This window comes from Callithrix jacchus, chromosome 1, assembly GCF_049354715.1.
Source record: "Callithrix jacchus isolate 240 chromosome 1, calJac240_pri, whole genome shotgun sequence".
Lineage (NCBI taxonomy): Eukaryota > Metazoa > Chordata > Mammalia > Primates > Cebidae > Callithrix > Callithrix jacchus.
In genome coordinates this window covers 144,456,474-144,477,965 of record NC_133502.1, presented here as the reverse complement: position 1 = coordinate 144,477,965, position 21,492 = coordinate 144,456,474, and the positions used below count along the sequence as shown (strand labels likewise).

Genomic DNA, 21,492 nt, shown 5'->3' with positions numbered 1-21,492 from the left:
GACCAACATGGTATAACCCCGTCTCTACTAAAAATACAAATATTAGCCAGGTGTGGTGGTGCCTGTAACCCCAGCTACTTGGGAGGTTGATGCTGGAATGCAGTAAGTCGAGATCACGACTCTGCACTCCAGCCTGGGCAACAGTGAGAGAGACTCTGTCACACACACACAAAAAAAATACCTAGAGCAAATTATTTTCTGAACTGAACACTGACTGATTCATCCTCTTCAAGGTGTGGTTTTCAAAGCTGACTCCTGCCTTTTATGTGGCTTCAGCCAGGCAGAGAAGTTGGGTCACCACTTCCTCTGACTTGGCTCCACCCCATTACAACAGGCTGTACCCTACTGGTATGTAAGAACCCCATCACAATGGTGACCCAGTTAGCTTCTGATAAATTCTGAAGCATCATTTTCCAGGTGTGCTGAACCTGATCCTCCTTCCTCACCACGTACTCCACTGGCCCTTCCAGACCTAAGCATGCCGCTTCACATTTCTCTTTGGAAACCTTCATCCATTAGATTTGACTCAGCCAGGTGAGATCCTTGAGCCTAAGCCACGCCCCACCCTCCCAAATCCCCAGACTGGTGAACCAACGTGGGAAACTTGACATTTATAATCACAGCAATAACGCCAAAGGAGAGAGATGAAGTCCAACCTGGCCATCACTTTTTACTTCTGCATAAGACAGCACAATGGAGGTGCTGGCTTCTGGCTTCAATACCTGGGCCAAAGCAAAGCTTCTTTTTTTCCTTATTTTACTTTTTTGAGACAAGGTCTCACTGTCGCCCAGGCTGGAGTGTGGCCATGCAATCATAGCTCACTGCAACCTTGATTTCCCAAGCTCAAGTAATGGTCCTGCCTCAGCAGGGATTACAGGCACACACCACCAGACCTGACTTTTTATTTTTTTATTTTTTGCAGTAGAGACAAGGTCTCCCTTATGTTGCCCAGATTGGTTTCGAACTCCTGAGCTCAGGTGATCTTCCCTCCTCAACCTCCCAAAGTGCTGGGATTTCAGGTGTGAGCCTTTCCTTTTTAAAAAATAAAAATGGAAATGAATAGGACCAGCCAGTGGCTATGATGCAGCCAAAATCTCCTGTCTGGAAAGCAGGCACCTAGGTAATCTTCCTCCGCTTTGACAGGCGGTCTGAGGTCTGGGCGGGAGGCAGTGGGAGGGACAGGGTGCCCAGTTTGTGATCTTCTTCATCACCGGCAGCCACAGACACCCTTCTTTTGGAGATCTTCAGCCTCATGGCTTTGGCTATCTCCATCATCCTAAGGAAGACACAGAACAATGGGAGAGACTCCTCAATGTGACTGTTCAGGGAGGTATGGCAAAAGGTAGCAGCACATTCATGCTCCAGGCCATAAAGACAGAATCCCAAAGGTTGCCAGCAGGAGCAAAGCCCCAGGCAGAGGGACAGGCAAGGTCCCCTCACCCACTGAAAGCCCTCAGATAGACAATTTCATTTTAATGTGCCGCCCTTCGAAAGATCCATGTGGGTGATGAAAAACCAGACTATCTTAGAGCCCTATGGACAACTTTCTTTACCACCCATAACCAAATTTTTAGCAATCAGCATTGAGCACTTGCTAGAATCTGATGGGTTCCAAGTACCTGTTCTCTTTTTTCAGCCCCAGGGCCTGTGGGAACACGGTCTGTGGACAGCTCTCAGAACAGTCCCTCCATGGACTGCTAGGAGAGTCCAGACGGAGGTGTGTTCACTGGATCTCCTAGACACCATCTGGGTCCCTGGATATCACATGCCCCTATATCACTGACAAAGATCAGCTGACCCCACGGTTTAGGTTCCCAGGCAGCTCTGCCCCTACTGTCTGAATCTCCTCTACAAGGTTAGAGGGAGCCTGAAAGGTCATCCCCACCACCAGCTCTCCCAGTCGGGTCAGAAAAATGCAAATATGACATCCCTGCCAAACAGTGGTTCAAGGTTCCACCTGTCCTTGAACACCTCCCCTGGGCAAGCCCTTCCATCTGATTCTGAGGAAGCTCTTCTTACTAAGTGGCAGTTGGGTTCTCCTACAACTTCCATCCTTGGCTGCATCCTCAGAACCATACAAAATCCCTCTCCCCAGTAACAGAAATTCAGAGAATGGAGGCTGCTTGGTTATTCAGGAACAGAATGTTATGGAAAGGCTCAGGTCTGAAGTCCAACTGCTCCCCTCTTGGTTGTATAACTTTGAGAAAGTCATGTACTTTTCTAAACCTGATTCTTCAATTGTTTTCTAGGGAAATCAATGAGATAATGACAATTTAAGACTGTGCCTTGCAAAGAGAAGGCACTCAGTAATGTCTAGTTGCTCATTCAGTCAATTATTGATTCATTGAAAATAGACCTCTAGTTCCAAGTTGTTCCTACATTTAAAAATCCTCAGTTCCCTTAGTGGCGCCTCATGCTTTCCAGTGGTACCAGAAGTAAGACATCAAGGTGCCCTGCAGGGAGCTCTTTATTCTGTTGTGCTCACCTTTTCTCACTGAGCTTCAGGTCCCTCTGTAACATTGTCAGGTCAATTTGGAAGTCATTTATGTGCAAGGCAAGTATGATCACATATGCAGTAATCTTCGCCTTCATAGAATCCGAAATTAAGTTCCGTAATCTAGAATATCAATGGCAATGAAGAAACAAAATTAAAGTCTAAGACAATTTCTCCAAAAGCAAAATAAGAACATCCAAGCGTATTCCCATATGCACTCAGGAACTAAAGGAAAGGAAAAGGAATGTAGATGGCTTGTTTGCCCTCCCAAGGTTCCTGGGCCTCATACACAGTGGAGCAGTGTGCCAGTCCACATTTCCCTCTGAGAGGGAGAGAGAAAGCTGGGCCTACACACTCCCTGGGTACCACTAGCACTTCGAGCTGGTGAGGGCCCTCTGAGTCTGTCCCCGCCTGCATAGCAGGGTTGCTGGGAAAACATTCATTCCCAAATCAACTGTGCTGATTCTTCAAAGCACACCCAGGAGCAGGAAACACATTCCATGCAGATGGCAGGAAGGAAAGCCCACGGGCATTGCTTGTGGGTCTTTCCCCAAAGTCCCCAAGTTGGCCTGCCCTTTCATGCAACGTTGCCTTTGCGAAGAACACCAGCTCTGTGGGACATCACGAAGGGCTCCTCAAAAGAAGTATGTGACGTAAAACAAGTCTCTATTGTAGGACTTCCCAGAGCTTCTAAGATTCCCAAAAGACAATACTTTTCCAAAAAGGACAGAGTAATATTTAGCGTTTGCTGAACTTTCTGGGGCCCCAGGAGACTTCCAAATGGCAGCAATCTCTTTAGCACTGCATATCTGTGGACATGAAATTGAGTCCAAGCCCCCGCTCCTCACTCCCCCTACCTGCTTTCCCTTGCACAGGAAAAATCCCAGAAACCACCCCCTGACCTGCCATTGTTGTACGTCAAGCAGGTAAAGTGCTTCAGCAGTTTGGTGTTGATGATGTGGGGAATGTCAGGTCCCAGGGAATCTACAACACAAAGTTAAGTTTTATCATTTTCTCTTAAAACTCTCAGGCCACACCTCAACCATGAGCTGAGAGAAAAGGCCAACAGCTGGGCCACTGTAATGACCAGAACCAGGTGGTAAGAGAAGCAGGACCCACAAAGCAGAACAGCCATGGCAAAATGCAGACACGCTCGGTGCACTTCTGCTGGCAGACCTCCCTGCAAGAGTGATGCTGGTGAGGGGCCAGTAACAAGAAACCACAGCCCGAGGCCTAAGGACACAGAATTTTTTTTTGAGACGTATTTTTGCTCTTGTTGCCCAGGAGGGAGTGCAATGGCACAATCTCAGCTCACTGCAACCTCTGCCTCCTGGCTTCAAGCAGTTCTCCTGCCTCAGCCTCCCAAGTAGCTAGGATTACAGGCATACCCCACCACACTTGGCTAATTTTGTATTTTTAGTCAAGATGGGGTTTCTCCTTGTTGGTCAGGCTGGTTTGGAACTCCTGACCTCAGGTGATCCACCCACCTCAGCCTCCCAAAGTGCTGTGATTATAGGCGTGAGCCACAGGCGTCCCAGTAGGACGCAGATTTAACATGACGTTAGAAAACAAAATTGTGCTGAAAGCTCAGAGAGACAGAGAGGGAAAGGTGGAATTGGAATGTGAAAATAAGAACTAAGTGGCTGGTCGAGGTGGCTCACACCTGTAATCCCAGCACTTTGGGAGGCCAAGGTGGACAGATCACCTGAGATCAGGAGTTTGAGACCAGCCTGGACAATACAGTGAAACCCCACCTCTACTAAAAATACAAAAATTAGCCAGGTAATGTGGTGTGTACCTGTAATCCCAGCTACTTAGGAGGCTGAGGCAGGAGAATCGCTTGAACTCGGGAGACGGAGGTTGCCGTGAGCTGAGATTGTGACACTGTACTCCAGCCTGGGCAATAGAGTGAGACTCCATCTCAAAAAAAAAGAACTAAGCAAATACAGACTGGGCGCGGTAGCTCACACCTGTAATCCCAGCCAGCACTGTGGGAGGCCGAGGCAGGTGGATCACCTGAGGTCAGGAGGTCAAGAACAACATGGCCAACATGGAGAAATCTCATCTCTACTAAAAAAAACAAAAATTAGCTGGGTGTGGTGGTGCCCACCTGTAATCCTAGCTACTTGGGAGATGGGGGCAGGAAAACTGCTTGAACCCAGGAGATGGAGGTTGTAGTGAGCTGAGCTCATAGCACTGCACTCCAGCCTGGGTGACAGAGTGAGAACCTGTCTCGAAAAAAAAAAAAAATGACTAAGCATATATAGTCATGCCCCACATGATAGTGTGTTTTGTTTTTTTTTTTTTTTTTTGTCAATGACAGACCACACATGCGACAATGGTCCCATAAGATTTTTTTAGACATAGGGTCTTGCCGTCACCGAGGCGGTGATGAAATCATAGCTCACTGTAACCTGAACTCCTAGTCTCAAATGCTCCTCCTGCCTCAGACTTCCAAAATAGCTGGGACTACAGGCATGTACCACCACACCCAGCTAATATTTTTAATTTTGTAGAGACAGTGCCTCGCTATGTTGCCCAGCCTGATCTCAAACCCCTGCCCTGAAATGATTCTCTCACCTTGGCCTCTCAGAGCACTGAGATATAGACATGAGCCACCATGCCCAGCTGGTCCCATAAGATTATAATATAGTTTTATTATTCCTTTTCTGTTTAGATATGTTTAGATACACAAATACCACTGTGTTACAACCGCCTATCATATTCAGTAGAGTAACATGCTGTAGAGGTTTACAGCCTAGAAGCAACAGATTATAGCATATAGCCTAGGTTTGTAGTAGGCTATACCATCTAGGTTGATGTAAATATACTCTATGATGTTTGTACAATGAAAACATTTCCTAAGGATACATTTATCAGAACATATCCCCATCCTTAAGCAACACATAACTACACTGAAAAACAACAGTATAGACTATTGGATGCCCAGTCACAGTACCAACAACTAAACACACCTTGTCCCTAAAACCATAGATATCTCCTGGGTTTCCAACTCTGGGTATGTATGAATGTGTGACCCACAAAGGGTCCTAGCTACAAGTGACCCTGGGTTACCATCAGATTGACTCTAGTTAGAAATAAGCCGACACAACACAAACCTGCCACAAGCCTTCGAGATACATGTGTATCTCATATACATACATATAAGTGCTCTCTTCTCTCTCTCTCTCTCTCTCTCTCTCTCTCTCTCTCTCTCTCTCTCTCTCTCTCTCTCTCTCTGGCTGATGTCTGTTCTAATAGTCCCTTAAAGTTTTCATTTGATTTAACCTGGATACTCTACTTCGCCTAATGAAGAACAGAAGTACCAAATGTCAGCTCTGGAAGAGCCCTGAACTATCATATAATCCATCATGCCCCAATTTTCAGATAAGAAAATGGGAGATCCAGAGAGAAAAGCAGTCCTGGCAAGTCCCCTTGACATGTCAGTAGTAGCGGCAGGAATCTCACATTTGACGGACTTGGACAGACATATCCATTTTCTTCTCTCATTAGAACTCATCTAAGAATTATAGACAAATAATAGACTAGAATACAATTAGAATAAAATGTCTATCATAGACTTACTTTTCCGCTTTACTACCTTCTGAGCTCGAAATTTGATAAGGGTATCCAAAAACCATATGCGTCGGGCCTGGTGGTCTCGACTCTCCACATTTGATGGCAAAGACTTCAGTGCGTCTATGACAAATGTGCAATGGCTAAAACAAGGAAAAGAAAGGGAGGCCTGTGTCAGGGTAAGATGTGCTGTCAGGAACTATTGCCCTCTTACAATGAGAATAGCAGGCACCTCTCACCCCTGACACACTCAACACCTGATGAAAGCCTGAGCAACAAGGCAAGATCCCAGCTCCACAAAAAATTAGCCAGCATTGGTGGCACACGCCTGTGGTTCCAGCTACTCGGGAGGCTGAGACAGGAGGATCACTTGAGCCCGGGAGGTCAAGGCTCCAGTGCACTGTGCTTGCGCCTCTGTACTCCAGTCTAGGTGACAGAGCAAGACCCTGTCTCAAAAAAAAAACAAAAAACAAAACCAAAAAAAAGCAGCTAATGAAGGACCAGCACACTCAACATTCCTTATAACAGGAGGAACACGGTTTAGAGCAAGGATCGATAAAGGGCTAGACAGTAAATATTTTAGGCTTTGGAAGCCACACAACCTCTGTTGCAACTACTTGACTCTGCCATTGTAGCGCAAAAGCAGCCACAGATATTACTTAAGTCAATGAACAGGGCTGTGCTCCAACAAAACTTTATTTATACATTACTTCTTCACAGGCAGCAGGCCAGACTTGGCATGTGGGCCATAGTTTGCTGACCTCTGTTTTCACAGTCAGGAGCATAGAGTCTGCAGGCAGCCTTCCTGGGTTTCAATCCTTTCTCTGCCATTTAATGGCTTGGGCAAGTTTCTTGACATCTAGCGCCCTGGTTTCTCCACCTATAAATTGGGGCCAGTGATAGTATAGGTACTCTCCTCCTAAGGATTTTTTTCTGGATGAAAAGAGACAATGCCAGTAAAGCACTTAGAACAGTGCTTGGCACAAATGGAAAGGCTCAGTCAATGCTCACCATTATTTTCATGCCGTTCTACTGCTAGCAAGACCCTGGACTCACAGAGATAAAAAGGCTCTTCAAGATCATCTCATAGCTGCCTTATTTTACAGATGGAAAAACTGAGGCTTCAAGAGGGAAGATTATAGCAGAACTCGAGGACTATTTTCAGACTCCCAGCTCAGAGCTTGTTCCTGCAACTGCCCCTGAGTTACAATAACATTAAGACAACTACAATCGAGGGGGTAGATCATGAGGTCAAGAGATCGAGACCATCCTGGTCAACAAGGTGAAACACCGTCTCTACTAAAAATACAAAAAATTAGCTGGACATGGTGGTGCACGCCTGTAGTCCCAGCTACTCGGGAGGCTGAGGCAGGAGAATTGCTTGAACCCTGGAGGTGGAGGTTGCAGTGAGCCAAGATCACGCTATTGCACTCCAGCCTGGGTAACAAGAGCAAAACTCCGTCTCAAAAAAAAGGCCAGGCACGGTGGCTCAAGCCTGTAATCCCAGCACTTTGGGAGGCCGAGGCGGGTGGATCACGAGGTCAAGAGATCGAGAATCCTGGTCAACATGATGAAACCCCGTCTCTACTAAAAATACAAAAAATTAGCTGGGCATGGTGGCGCGTGCCTGTAATCCCAGCTACTCCGGAGGCTGAGGCAGGAGAATTGCCTGAACCCAGGTGGCGGAGGTTGCAGTGAGCCGAGATCCCACCATTACACTCCAGCCTGGGTAACAAGAGCGGAACTCCGTCTCAAAAAAAAAAAAAGACAACTACGAACTAGTAATGAGCTCTTCTTTGGAAATAAATCTTTGAAGCAAAAAAAAAAAAAAAGTAATAATAATAATTCCAAGGCACTGGAAAGGCACTGGACTTCACTGACCAGTAAAATTTTAAAACAAAAATTGGAGGAACAAATCTCAGATTGACAATTCTTCATCAAAATGAAATTATTAAAAGAAAAAACTCAAAAGCAAAAAAACTCACCATCATCATAAAAGAAGCTGTTTTAATGCAAAAAGAGGATGAAGAAGGAAATAACCTCTGAATTATTTAAAATATACACTATTTTAAATACATAAATTTAACATTAGAAAAGTCCGCCTAGTATATCCTCACAGAGAAACGATCACTTTGGCCAGCACTCATTCCCAGGCCAGCATTTGGGCCCTACCAGTGACAATCAGCATCAGCATGACACTGGGTGACACAGGCAGCTCTGGTTCCCAGCCCTGGAGTAGAAGACCTCGCCAACTTCTGCCTTGTTGCAGGTCCCAAGCACTCAGAGACCAACCCTCTCCCTTGTTGTGACCCACAGCTCCTGGAAGCCCAAACATTCAAGAAAACACTGGCTTATTCATGTTCAAATGCTGAACAGACATACCTGCTCACTGACTGACACCCAAAGGACCTGCTCAGTGTCTGACTACTGCTGTGTCCCAACAGCACTCCCCAGAGCCCTCATCTGCCCAAGTTGGGCTACCTGTTCTCCTCAGTCATCTTCAGTATTTCTTCCGATGTGACGTTCCTGAAAGCTTCAGATGGACTCTGAAGAGCTTCATACTCCACAGGGGAAAGAACTAGTTACAGGTCAAGAATATAATCCAACCAAAATAGAAACATCCAACTAGCTTGATCTTCTCTTTCACAGACAGGGAAACTGAGGCTCAGAGAGGCAATCACACAGGGCAGATCATGTAAGGGCAGAGCTCGGTGACTCAGTTCTCAGACTCCCAGCCCAGAGCCCACTCCCCGCCCAGCCTTTTCTGCCTTTTCTCATCACAAAGCCACTACAGGCCTTTTCCTTCTGACTGGACCCATAGAGTGGTGAAATTCTAAGCTCCAACCCTTCCTCTTACAAAACTGGTCTTCCCTAGACTTTGGGCATTTACCTGGTTGAAAAGTTGTATTTTGACTATCCATGGAGAGTGACCCCCACAGGTCTGAGCTGTGGGCAGCATTTGGCATTTTACTGAGGAATGGATTTGAATCCCAGAGGGCTGGTCCCTTAGCTAGTGAAGCCGAGCTGACCTCCTGGCAAGAGCACTGGGCAACTGCAAAGGTTTGGATGGAGTTTCTTGTGAATGTCACAAGAACACAGACACCCTCAGAGAACCTGACTGTGCACTCACATGCAAACATCCCAACTTGTGAAATAAGGGAGCTTTTCTACTGCAAGGATACGATCTTCAAATTTATACACGTCTTCAGGCTTGGCTGCATCATCATAGCAGGGAGGAAGGTAGAGGGAGTCACCTTGCAAGTCATTGTGGATAGCATCACTGACCAGAGCTTTTCAATAAAGAAACAATCCATGTATCACCCTGTTTGCTTCAGGTTAGCCAACATTCCTTTCAGTCTATGTACCTGAGACCACAAGCGGTCTGGAAATCCCAAGTCTCAATGCATCCGGCAAAGTGACCTGGCCTCCCCATCAGGCTGACTGCTTCAGGACTGCTATCTTCACTCATGAACAAACATGCGCTAGGCAGTGGAGAAGGTGGAGGTGGCAAAGTTCTCCTCAAGTAACTTAGGATAGAGTTAGGAGAGACAGCTGTGCTAACAAGCATTTACAGTACAAAATGAAAAAGTGAAGGGCATCCAAAATAGCCTTTAATGGCTTAACTTCTAATATATTTTGCTACATACTGTAGGCAAAAAAACCTTTCAGAATATAACACTAACTGCCCTACAAGAATAACTATGTGGCCAGGTGTGGTGGTTCACACCTGTAATCCCAACATTTTGGGAGGCCATGGCGGGAGGAGGAGGGCTTGAGCCCAGGAGTTTGAGACCAGCCCGCGCAACATGGCAAGACCCTGTCTCTCCAAAAGGTGCCTGTGGTGCCAGCCACTGGGAGGCTGAAGCAGGAGGATCACTTGAGCCCAGGAGTTTACAGCTGCAGTGAGCCATGTCTGTACCACTCCACTCCAGTCTAGGCGATACAGCCAGATCCCATCTCCAATACATACATACATACATACATTTGTAAACGTGTTGAAATTTATATAATCATAGGGTATGGAAAGATTTTCCAAAAATTACTAGAATTCCATTCTTAATAGAAAAACTGCCTTGCCCACAGTAACAGTGGTGTGTGCCTATAATCCTAGCGACCTGGAAAGCTGAGGCGGGAGGACTGCTTGAAGCCAAGAGTTCAAGATCAGCCTGGGCAACATAGCAAGACCTCATCTCTGAAAACAGTAGAAAGAAAGCTGCTCTTACATTCTTCTAACGTATTTGAACAATAAATACTTTTTTTTTTCTGAGATGGAGTTTAGTTTTCGTTGCCCAGGCTGGAGTGCAATGATGAGATCTCAGCTTACTGCAACCTCCACCTCCCAGATTCAAGCAATTCTCCTGCCTCAGCTTCCCGAGTAGCTGGGATTACAGGCATATGCCACCACGCCCAGCTAATTTTGTATTTTTAGTAGAGACGAGGTTTCTCCATTGTTGATCAGGCTGGTCTCAAACTCCTGACCTCAGATGATCTGCCCGCCTCAGTTTCCCAGTGTTGGGATTACAGGCGTGAGCCTAAAATTAAAATTTAATTTAATTCAATTTAAAAATACAATTAAATACTCCAGCTGCTGAATACCAGAAAAAGAGCCACCAATCCCAAAGTGAAATGCTACCTCTGGAGGCTCATTTCCATCAACACATCAGCCTTTTTGACCAAAGCTTCCCTACAACTCACAAGGAAAGACCTGAGGCCTTCTCCCTCCTCTGTGCCCTGCAGGCCGTAACCCCAGCACTATGACCAAGGCACGCGCATATCCATCCCTTGACTGACTGTCCCTGTGCTTGACTGTGAGATCACTAGAAGACAAGGCCATGTCAGATGTTTCTTACTACTTCTGGAGGCTGTCTTTGAGAAGGCCTTCAGCAAGAGGCAGAAAGGAATCCAGCCCTAGCTCCCAGCATTCCATCTGTGGGTGGGTAAAAGATCTCAAGAGAAGAGAAAGCTGTCATTATGGACAGACTCTTACCCCAAGTTCCAAATGCTTACCAGTCACACCCTTTGTATCAATGATAGTCTCTGCAGCTTTAGCCACTGCACGATTCAAAGAATCACCGCCAACTTTGTTCATTCTCCTGGCGTTCAGAGCTCGTTTCTGTTTGGTGGTACCAAAGGCTTCAATACAAGAATCCATCTGTGTAAGAGATAAACCTGGTTACCGGAGACAGGACAGGCAGGCACTGCTCCTCGTAGCTGTGTCACTATGGGGACACACTCAGCATCCCGGAGCCATCACTACCTCACCTGTGAATAAGGCTGAATCGTACCTATTTACCTCACAGGATTGTTGTAAGCACCAAATGATATTAACAGACTGACCAATCAACAACATCTCCATCAGTAAAATAAAAAGACTTGACTAGAATTAGGGCTGGTAAATCTGTAGCACACAGTTTACCATTCTCCCATCCTATACCCATAACAGGGCTAAGAGGTCACTGACTCCTTCCCCCTGAGCCAAAAGGTAGCTTCACACCCCTTCTCAATACAGTGCTCCAGATAGCACCAGAGATTCAATCAATTTGCCATCTTGAGGTGAGATGACCTTTGCAGGGACCTTCTACACTGAAAATCCTAAAGTTTACTTTGTTTTAACATGAAAGTTTTCAGGCTACAACCAATATATTCTAAAACTTGGACAAAATCCTAAAAATAAGCATCATGCTACACCTGTATCAGCCTGGAGAACCAACATCAAACACTGGCACAGAGCTGTGTGCCCCAGATGGGAGAGGGGCTGTTCTCTCTGTGGGACCAAGAAGGCTTCTGCAGGTACAAACTAACTGTCCAGCGAAACAGACTGAATGAGCTGGGAGCAGCTAGGCAGACCCTTGAGTTCAATAAGCTCATTTTAATGATGGAAAAACCAGGGTTTAGAAGGAACTTGCGTAAGGTCCCACATCTTCATTTTCTCACACTCACCTTTTCTCTATAAGTTTTGGTCTGACTCTCTTGTACCAGTTCACTCTCAACTGATTCATCTATCAAAACAGACAGAAAGAAAAGTCAAGTGGAAGGCTTACAAATAGTAATAGGGTTTAATATTCATTTGTCTATCTAAGAATAATAGATTTTTTTACTATAGGACTTCCCTGAGCCTAACATGAGTGCATACTGTGAATATTTAATACGTAGCTTTAGTATACAATTAAAGAACTTGAAGAATAAATGAGAGAGTCAAATGAAGGGGTCATCCAGCCCAACTTCTTCATTTTAGAAATGACTCGCCCCAGGGCAGTTCACCAGGTGGTGGCAAACAGGATTGGAAAACAAGTCCTTGGCTCTTCTGAAGAAATAATTTTGCTTTCTTAGTGAAAGACCTAAAAGCAGGCATGAACATGAGGTATGTGGTATTTATACGATGCTCTCTAATCATCTACAAATTACTCAAATAAGGGGCAGTAGAACCTAGCAGACAACAGCACAAGCTCTCGAGTGACCTTGCCTGTTATCTCAGACATCACCCATGACAAGGTCATCTAACTTCTGTGCCACTTTCATCACTGGTTAAAAAGAAAAACAACAGTACTTACTCCAGAAGGTTGCTGTGTACATCAAAAGTGCTTAGAACAGTGACTAGCACATAATAAGGACTTAAGATAAATGTTATCTGTGTGTGTGTACTAGCTAGAATAAACTCCTACTTACAAATTTCTTACATACAAGAGCAAAAATCTGTTTAATTAACATGTTAAAATTACAATTTTCCTTGCCTCCTTGGATTTTATAAGAACAATTGGAGAATGACTTAAATATAGTTATATATGTTTGCAAAGCAGAGGGACCCCTACGAAATTCACAGACAGGTGTCAGGACTCAAGAGCCCTTTAAAATTATGTGTAAAATTTGGCCAGGCACAGTGGTTCACACCTGTAATCCCAGCACTTCGGGAGGCTGAGGTGGGTGAATCACTTGAGGCCAGGAGTTGAAGACCAGCCTGGCCAACGTGGTGAAACCCCATTTCTACTAAAAGTACAAAAATTAGCCGGGCATGGTAGTGCACACCTATAACCCCTGCTACTCAGGAGGCTGAGGCAGGAGAATCGCTTGAATCTGGGAGGCAGAGGCTTCTGTGAACCCAGATGGTGCCACTGCATTCCAGCCTGGGTGACAAAGTAAGACTTGGGTCTCAAAAAAAAATAAAAATTAGGTGTAAAATTCCATATTTTTTTAAAATCCCATATATATATTTGTGTGTTATATACGTTTCTCAGAAGTAGGTCCAGGTCCTCATCAGATTCTCAAAAGGGGTAGAAGCACTGCTTTGAGAGAATAAAGCTGGAAGTAATGCCTCTGAGGTATCAGGCAGATTCACCATGATCCCAGCGATTCTTATCTACTACGCTATCCTGCCATGGTTCTCAATATTCAAGAGCATCACTAAGGATTCAAGTTCTGAGATTTAAGGAACAGAAGCCCCTTAAGTATGACCCTCTTATTTATTATTTTGGAAGGTCTCACTCTAGCCCTGAGCATTCTAACATGACAAAGCAGAGAAGCAATGTAAATTCTTCCACTAGATTAGGGAAAAAAATACATCTTCCCCAAATTAGTGAGGAGACTTGTCCTCAACATGAAAGTTACTATACAACCTAATAAGCAATTTTTTGTCTACCAGAGATTCTAAAACCTCTTTATCCTAATTATAACGGTTAAGAATTAAGAAAGGTCTTTGATGGAAAAGATTTTATATCAGACATGTCCTTTAATATTCTGCTCTGATCATTGCACAGCTTGCTTTTATGAACCTCCCACCTCAAGTCTCTAAACACCATGGGGACAGGATGTCTTGCTTACTGCCATATCCACAGCCTCATGCCTGATGCAGGAGATCATCAATAAGTGCATGCTGAATACAAACCTCTAGGCCAGGCTCAGTGGCTCATGCCTGTTATCCCAGCACTTTGGGAGGCTGAGGCAGGTGGATCACCTGAGGTCAAGAGTTTGAGACTAGCCTGGCCAACATGGTGAAACCCCGTCTCTACTAAAAATATAAAAATTAGGCAAGTGTGGTGGCATGCGCCTGTAGTCCCAGCTACTTGGGAGGCTGAGGCAGGAGAATTACTTCAACTTGGGAGGTGGAGGTTGCAGTGAGCCGAGATCACACCACTGTACTCCAGCCTGGGCGACAGAGTGGGACTCCATCTCAAAAAAAAAAAAAAAAAACACACACACAATATATATATATAACCATTTTCTCAACACAGACAAAGCAGAGAAAAAAAGAATAAAATAAATAAATGAAAATAACTACAAAATGTGTTTATAAATCTAAAACTCAGGCCAATTAATCCAGCAAACCCAAACTATGCATTGTTTCTGTCAGCTTTCATGGCTGGGACCTACCTGAAAACAGTGGCTGCATGTTAAACAATTCAGCATCATATACTTCCATTTGGCCAGAGGTCTTGTTCAAAATTCCCACAAAGTGCCTGAATAAAGAAGGAATAATAGAAGTAACAATGGATTATTCAAAAATATTATTTGTACAGCTTCCTTTTTCCTTTTTGAGATGGAGTTTCCCTCTTGTTGCCCAAGCTGGAGTGTAATGGCACGATCCTGGTGCCCAGCAACCTCTGCCACTGGGTTCAAGTGATTCTCCTGCCCCAGCCTCCTGAGTAGCTGGGATTACAGGCATGCACCACCAGGCCCAGCTAATTTTGTGTTTTTAGTAGAGATGGGGTTTCTCCATGTTGGTCAGGCTGGTCTCGAGACCTCAGGAGATCCACGTGCCTCAGACTCCCAAAGTGCTGGGATTACTGGCATGAGCCACCACAGCTGGCCTTTTTTTTTTTTTTTTTTCAGACAGAGTCTTGCTCTGTCTCCCAGGCTGGAGTGCAGTGGCACGATCTCAGCTCACTGCAACCTCCACCTCCCAGAGCAATTCTACTGTCTCAGCCTCCCAAGTAGTACAGGCGCATCCCACCATGCCTGGCTAATTTTTGTATTTTTAGTAGAGATAGGGTTTTACCATGTCAGCCAGGCTGGTCTCGAACTCCTGACCTCAGGTCAGGAGTGCTGGGATTACAGGTGTGAGCCACTGCGCCTAGCCCTTTTCCTGTTTAAAAGTTGTCAACCTTCTCTCTGCCCGCACACCTGAGGAATGTATCACCTACTCATGGGTAACAATAATCTCCCCTTCCCTCTATCCCAAAGCAATTCTCTGCAGGGAGAGGGAAAAGGAAAGGATGGGATGGGATGGGATCGGGGGACATGAGGTAGTCCTGGGGGAAAAAAAAAAGCTACCAGGTAATTCTGGTAGTTGATCACATTTGGGCTTGCTGCTGTACAATAATGAAAAGCTCTTTTGGGGTGTAGGAATCTAGAATTACACTAGAATTTATGGCACACCAGTTTTACGGTGGCAAAACCAAGTAAATGCGGAGGAGATCAATCCGAACTAGAGCATCTTTGAGAGGGGAGAGTGCAGGTTATAGTTCAGAGCATGTATACACCAATCTGACCTCTACTGGAGTATGGTTTAGCAGGGCTCTGAAAGGGCCTGGTTTGTGTTTCATCGCTGGGTGCCATCACGGGGCCCTGTCTTCATCACGCCAGCACCCGAGAGTTACACAGTTCTGGCTGGACAATCTTCATTGTACAGAGGAGAAGACTAGGGGTTAGTGATGGGCAGAGTTGCCCAGCCACTCAGTCAATCAGCAGCACAGCTGGACAGGAATCCCAGGTTCCTCTTTCCCAGCCCAGATCCTTCAACACTACCAAGTTCTTTACCTGTCATTAGTTCCCAGGTAAACTTCACACAAGCTTTGACCTAGTCACACATTCCAAATTAATGGAGAGAGCTGCCTTTTGGAATAAGACAGCTATAAATAAACAAGGTTACAAATGAATGAGGTTTTTAGGAAATTTAAGTTCTCTTTTCTTTATAGTAATGTCTATAGGCTGGGAGGGGAAGGCTCTGGGTCTACGAAGAACACAGGGATCATCTAGTAAACCTCTCTAGATTTCTTCTACTGCCCCTAAAACAGACTGGAAACAGCAGTGCCAATGCTGCCACCACTCCCTTCCCACTGTCCCTTCCCCTGCCATTACCTGCACAAAGTGTTGCATTTGAGGGCTCCAGTCCCAAAATTGTTTCCCACATAGGAAAGCCTATCTGTTTCAGCTGCCTATAATGCAGAGAGGGGAAACTCCATTTACAACCAATGTTGAAAGGTATTAAGCATCATCTCTCTTTTCTACATTTGCTGAAGCTTTAGAATCCAGACCCACAATGGATTAGAACTAGTTCATCTCTGGCAGATGATCCAGCCCCACTATCTCTAAGGCAATACGGGATGTCCCTGGAGGGAAAGCAAGATGACTTTTGAAAGAGAAGCCTCAGATATTGCTAGCTTCTAAATGGTATGAAAAGCTCTTGGGGGAATTCTACCACAGGACTTGAGAGAGAGGCCCTGGGCTTCTAGCACTTAGAGGTATGCAACAAAGTGATTCTGTCAGCAATCTCTCTTTGGCCCAAAGTCCAAGCCCTTTTTGATCTTCTTTGCCCATCTCTCCCATGACTATTCTTTATATACACTCAAGACCATGGCTGACTCACTTCCCAATCATAAGCAAGCTTTCCTGCTTCTCTGCATTTATCCTCACTATACTTTCCACTTGGAACATCAAACCTTGACCGCCAAATTCTCATTTCGTTCTTCGAGGTTCAGCTCCAACATGCCCTCCCCAAGGAAGGCATTCTGGCAGAGACCTCTCCTCCCACTGAGCTCACTCTGCTCTGTACTCTTCCCACGTGGCCTCAGAGCTTTGTGTAAAAGTGTCTCTCACAGCCAGTTCTCATCTCTCTAGAGCTGAGCTTCTCAATCCAGGGAAATCCACTCTAGTGCTAGTGCGTAGAGACCAGGGATACTGTCCCCACAATGAACAATTATTGGCCCAAAATGTCAATAGTCCTGAGGTTGAGAAACCCTGCTCTAGAGTACGAACTTCCTCCGAGTGGGGCCAGGCCTGATTTGGCTGTTTCCCTAGAAGCTTGCAGCACAGGGAACGGAGGGGGTTCCATAAATGCTTGTTGAAAGAACAAATGAATGAATGAAAGATGGAGTTTGTCCCCACATCCCAAGTTGCTGGGCATCAGAGTTCTTCAAAGGTCCTTTTGCTACTCCCTTTTTCCTCCCCTCACTCCTTCCCATATCCACACACTCCCAGGGTGGAGGCACCTGGCAACTAATGCACTTACCAGGATCCGTTGATTCCTCTTCCTGGGGTTGGTGGAATCTTTGTTCTCATACAAGGTAAAGCGCATGTTGCCTGGACTCTGCAGCCTCCCGTTGGAGAACTGGACTGTAAGAGTGTAGCCCAAGAATAAGATGAGAGCAGAAGAACACATAATGTATGGCGGGACTAGACTGTCACTGGGAGGGAGGGAGTGTCGGAATGGGGATGGCAAGGAAGCTTGGGTCCTGACCTCAAGGGAAATGGAGGAGATCCGGGCCAGCTGAGAAGAGAGGGTAGGGAGGTGTGAGAACCCTGGGGAGGGGCTGTGACAAGAGGGAATGAATGTCTGGGCGAGGGAGCCTGGCAGCAAAGGCCTGGTCCACACCTAAAGTGACAGAAAGAACCCCTGCCCAGTGAAGAGAGGGAAATGGGGGAGGTGGGAGACCTGGTGGGTGAGGGGACAGCAGGGTCCTGGACACAGTCCTGGAGAGCGGGTGCCTGGGATATTCCTATCCGGTGGGAGGTAGTGACAGAAAGACGGCAGTTTCAGAGGGGAGCCCTGACCGAGCCCAAGAGAATGGTGGAGACTAGTGGGGTCCTGGCCCCGCTGGGAGGGGCCCAACAGAGGGCGAGAGGGCAGCTGAGGCACCGAGACGAAAGGGGAGAGGGTTAGAGGAGCTCTGCTCCAGATCCGCCGTCTTTACCCAGTACAGCTCTCTGGCTTCCAGCGGGCGCCCCACAATACAGCCACTTCGCACTCGGCAACACCTCTGCCGCCATCTCGACTGTCTGGCCTCCAAGCACAGGAGTTAAGATAGCAGCAGCCACAAGAGCTCTTTTAAACACGAGGGAAGCCCAGGCCGCGCGGCTAGCGGAAAAGGCGTGGTTCCGCCGGGCACTGCCCAAGGTGCGCGAGACACGTGCCCCGCCCCCCGCGTAGAGAGGCGTGGTTTCCGCTTACACGGTGCCACACCCCCCGCACGGCCGGCCGAGGCGCAGCACCTGATTGGCTCAGCGCTCGCCGCCACTCTGGGTTTTGTAGGTCCAGAGGCCGAGGAGCCAAAGGGTCCTGCAGCTTCAGTCTAAGCTTCCCGTGGGCTTTCTTCCCGCTCAGCACCGTCTACAGAGAGAATAGTCTCTCTCTCTCTCCTACCGTGACAAACACATCTTCCCAAAACCTGAAAGACCAAGTTCAAATTTAGAATTCTCTGATCGGAACTGCTTGACCCCCAACTAAATGTGGCCGCTGGCGAAGAACCATCTGGAGAGCCTCCCACCTGCACACGAGGAGATCCAGCTCTAGGTACAAGCTTTGTCCACTGTAGGGCTGTTGGGCCCCACAGGGTTGTGAGGTGTCCCTTATGTTGTGCTGAAGTGCAGGATCCAAGAAGTAAAGAGACAGGACACTGAAGAACTGGTGAAGAGTATCTGGACTCATGGGGCCATGCCACCTATGAGGGGAGGCAGGCGAAGGCCGGAACGCTTAGAAGCGTCTGTATTTATTAGGTACAAGCAGGGGGAAGGGTCGTAAATTAGGTCATTATCTATAGGCTTAGTGATAGGGCCTACATAATCACGTGAGTCGCAAGCGAGAGGACCACCCCATTATGTCATCTGGGCAGAGAGGTGGGCCGTGCGCAGTAGTAGAGGGTCATGTACAGAAAAGGGGTCCACCCCCATTAGGTTACCGTGGCAAGGAGGTGGGCTGTGTGCAACAGGTGTTGTGGCGGCACTTCTTATCTGGGGGCTGGAGAGTCAAAGGATTTCTAATAGTAAGATACTGTAAGCCAATGCAGTGGGAGCTGACAGACTTGTGCTCTTCTCTTAAGATATTTATGGGAGGCTGATTTGAGCTAACACAGAAGCGAGAAAAGGCTGACGGGGTGTACAGCCATTGTGACTAGTCACATCAGAGGGGTTCTTCTCCCTCGATTATTTGCAGGATCTCAGGCCAGAGGCCTACTTTCCACAGGAACTGGATGCAAGGTGCTACAACTCCTTTATCAGGAGGAGAGGCTCTTGCTCCAAGCCTGCCATACAGCGTATGACCTTTGAGGCAGGGACGCCACCTGGGTCTTTGGTTCTTGTCCTGGTCTGGCTGTTTTCCCATGTACTGCTTCTGTTCTGTGACTGCTGTAGGCATTCCTTCTACTATAAACTACTATATGGTTATATAGAAGGATTCTATAAATCAGCCCTTAATGTGTCAGTACAGCTCTGACTACAATACCTATATGATTATATAGAAAGATTATATGGAACTAAGTATGATTATATATATAAGCTAGATATAGTAAGCAGTAAATTAGTATATGATTATATAGAAAGGTTATATGGGACTAAGTAAGCAGCGAGTTATACTTCAGGCACTAATTGTGCCTGGGGTCTGCACATTTCTCCTTCCTTGGTGGCTCTGGGGGGGTGTTACCCACAGTCCACAGTCTGGCCAACAGCTCCCCACCGTGGGCCGTGGCGGGCACACCTGTGTCCCAATCAACCCTGAGGTGAAGGAACAGAAGCCCAGCAAACCCAGAGCATTTGGGCAGGAGATCCTGAAGTGGGATAGAAGAGTCTGAGCTGATGGACATGTCCCTTTTTCACTGCCGATTCAACCCTTCTTCTGCACGGGGAGTTTTCAGAGCAGAAAAAGGGCGAAAGCAGGGCCTTTAACCATGGACCCTGGCCGAGGACCCTGCCCAAAGATGCATTCCACTGAACGGCAAGAATTGGGGTTGACTCCTCTCTGTCCTCCAGATCACCTTCTTTCAAGACTCTCTGCTTTCCACACATGCTCACATCCACCTCCAACACTCAGGACCCTAGGACTAACCCTAAAGCCTGCACGCCCCTTTGCCTGAGTGAGCACTTGTCACGCTTTTCTAATAACCCAATCTCAAACTTAAAGAAACACTGCAAGAACTTTTTTTGCCCTGAAACATTGAGTACGTTGTCAACCTGATATCCTTTCACCCCTGAAGACTATAGTATTTCCTATAGAAAGGAACATTCCCTAAATAACAAAACAGCCATCAGAATCGGCAAACTGCCAGGCGCTGTGGTTCACGCCTGAAATCCCAGCACTTTGGGAGGCAGAGGCAGGTGGATCTCTTGATTCCAGGAGTTTGAGACCAGGCTGGGCAACATAACAAGACCCTGTCTCTACAAAAAATAATTAGCCAGATGTGGTGGCACACACCTGTCATTCCAGCTACTCAGAAGGCTGAGGTGGGAGGATCGCTTGAGGCTGGGAGGCAGAGGCTGCAGTGAGCTGTGATGTTGCCACTGCACTCTAGCCTGGGTGCCAAAAAAAAGGGAATTAACACTGGTACATTACTACCATGTGATCCTCACATCTCATTTAAGTTCACCCATTGTCCCAATGTTTGTTGTTTGTTTTTTGAGACAGGATCTCACTCTGTCACTCAGGCTTGAGTGCAGTGGCAACCAGGGCTCACTGCAGCCTTGACCCTCCAGGCTCAAGTGATCCTCTCAACACAACCTCCCGAATAACTGGGAATATAGATGTGCCACCACACCCAGCTTTTTTGTTTTGTTTTGTTTTAATTTTTCAGTTTTTTTTTTTTGTAGAGACTGGGTCTCACTATGTTGCCAGGGCTGGTCTCAGACTCCTGGGCTCAAGCAATCCTCCCGCTTTGGCCTCCCAAAGTTCTGGGTTTATAGGTGTGAGCCATTGCAGCTGGCCCAATCATGTTTTTATAGTAAAAATGTCCCATCAAGAATCATGTGTTGGCTGGGTGCAGTGGCTCACACCTGTAATCCCATCACTTTGGGAGGCCGAGGTGGGTGGATTACCTGAAGTCAGGAGTTTGAGACCAGCGTGGCCAACATGGTGAAACTCTGTCTCTACTAAAAATACAAAAATTAGCCAGACATGGTGGTGAGTGCCTGTAATCCCAGCTACTTGGAAGTCTGAGCCAGGAGAATCACTTGAACCCAGGAGGTGGAGTTGCAGTGAGCCAAGATCACGCCACTGCACTCCAGCCTTGGCAATAGAGTGAGACTCCATCTCAAAAAAAAAAAAGAACCATGTGTTGCATTTAGCTTTCATAGGCCTTCTCCCTTGGAAGGCTACCTTGCTCAACCCCACATCATGATTTTTGGATTGGATTGTTCAGGGAAGGAAAAGGGAAGAAGAAGAAAGAAGAAAGAAGGCTGAAGAAAGAAGAGCTTAATTGTGTGATTGTCTCCCCCATTGATCATTT

General features: G+C 46.5%; 1 protein-coding gene across 2 annotated transcripts; it reads right to left on the bottom strand.

The window, feature by feature from the left end:
* Nucleotides 1-894: 894 nt before the first annotated feature.
* POLR1E (RNA polymerase I subunit E) lies at nucleotides 895-18,149 on the bottom strand. 2 transcript variants are annotated; one of them, XM_002743097.6, is made up of 12 exons: nucleotides 17,974-18,149; nucleotides 17,292-17,395; nucleotides 16,142-16,218; nucleotides 14,435-14,520; nucleotides 12,011-12,069; nucleotides 11,078-11,222; nucleotides 9,253-9,360; nucleotides 8,552-8,648; nucleotides 6,080-6,213; nucleotides 3,397-3,478; nucleotides 2,486-2,617; nucleotides 895-1,276 (listed from the first exon to the last, which is right to left on the bottom strand). In XM_002743097.6, exons 1-12 carry the CDS (start codon nucleotides 18,047-18,049, stop codon nucleotides 1,117-1,119), a joined length of 1,260 nt encoding a protein of 419 aa, XP_002743143.1. In that variant the 5' UTR covers nucleotides 18,050-18,149; the 3' UTR covers nucleotides 895-1,116. The 2 variants fall into 2 exon arrangements, with proteins under 2 accessions (XP_002743143.1, XP_054113882.1); XM_054257907.2 differs by lacking the exon at nucleotides 16,142-16,218.
* Nucleotides 18,150-21,492: the final 3,343 nt, after the last annotated feature.

Excerpts from the sequence above, each read along its gene's own strand:
- POLR1E (XM_002743097.6), bottom strand. The coding sequence starts at position 18,049 with ATGGCGGCAGAGGTGTTGCCGAGTGCGAAGTGGCTGTATTGTGGGGCG. Across the intron at positions 14,521-16,141 it reads AAATGCAACACTTTGTGCAG|GCACTTTGTGGGAATTTTGA; the intron begins GTAATGGCAGGG and ends TTCTTTATTCAG. Across the intron at positions 9,361-11,077 it reads TGATACAAAGGGTGTGACTG|CTCTGGTCAGTGATGCTATC; the intron begins GTAAGCATTTGG and ends TTTATTGAAAAG.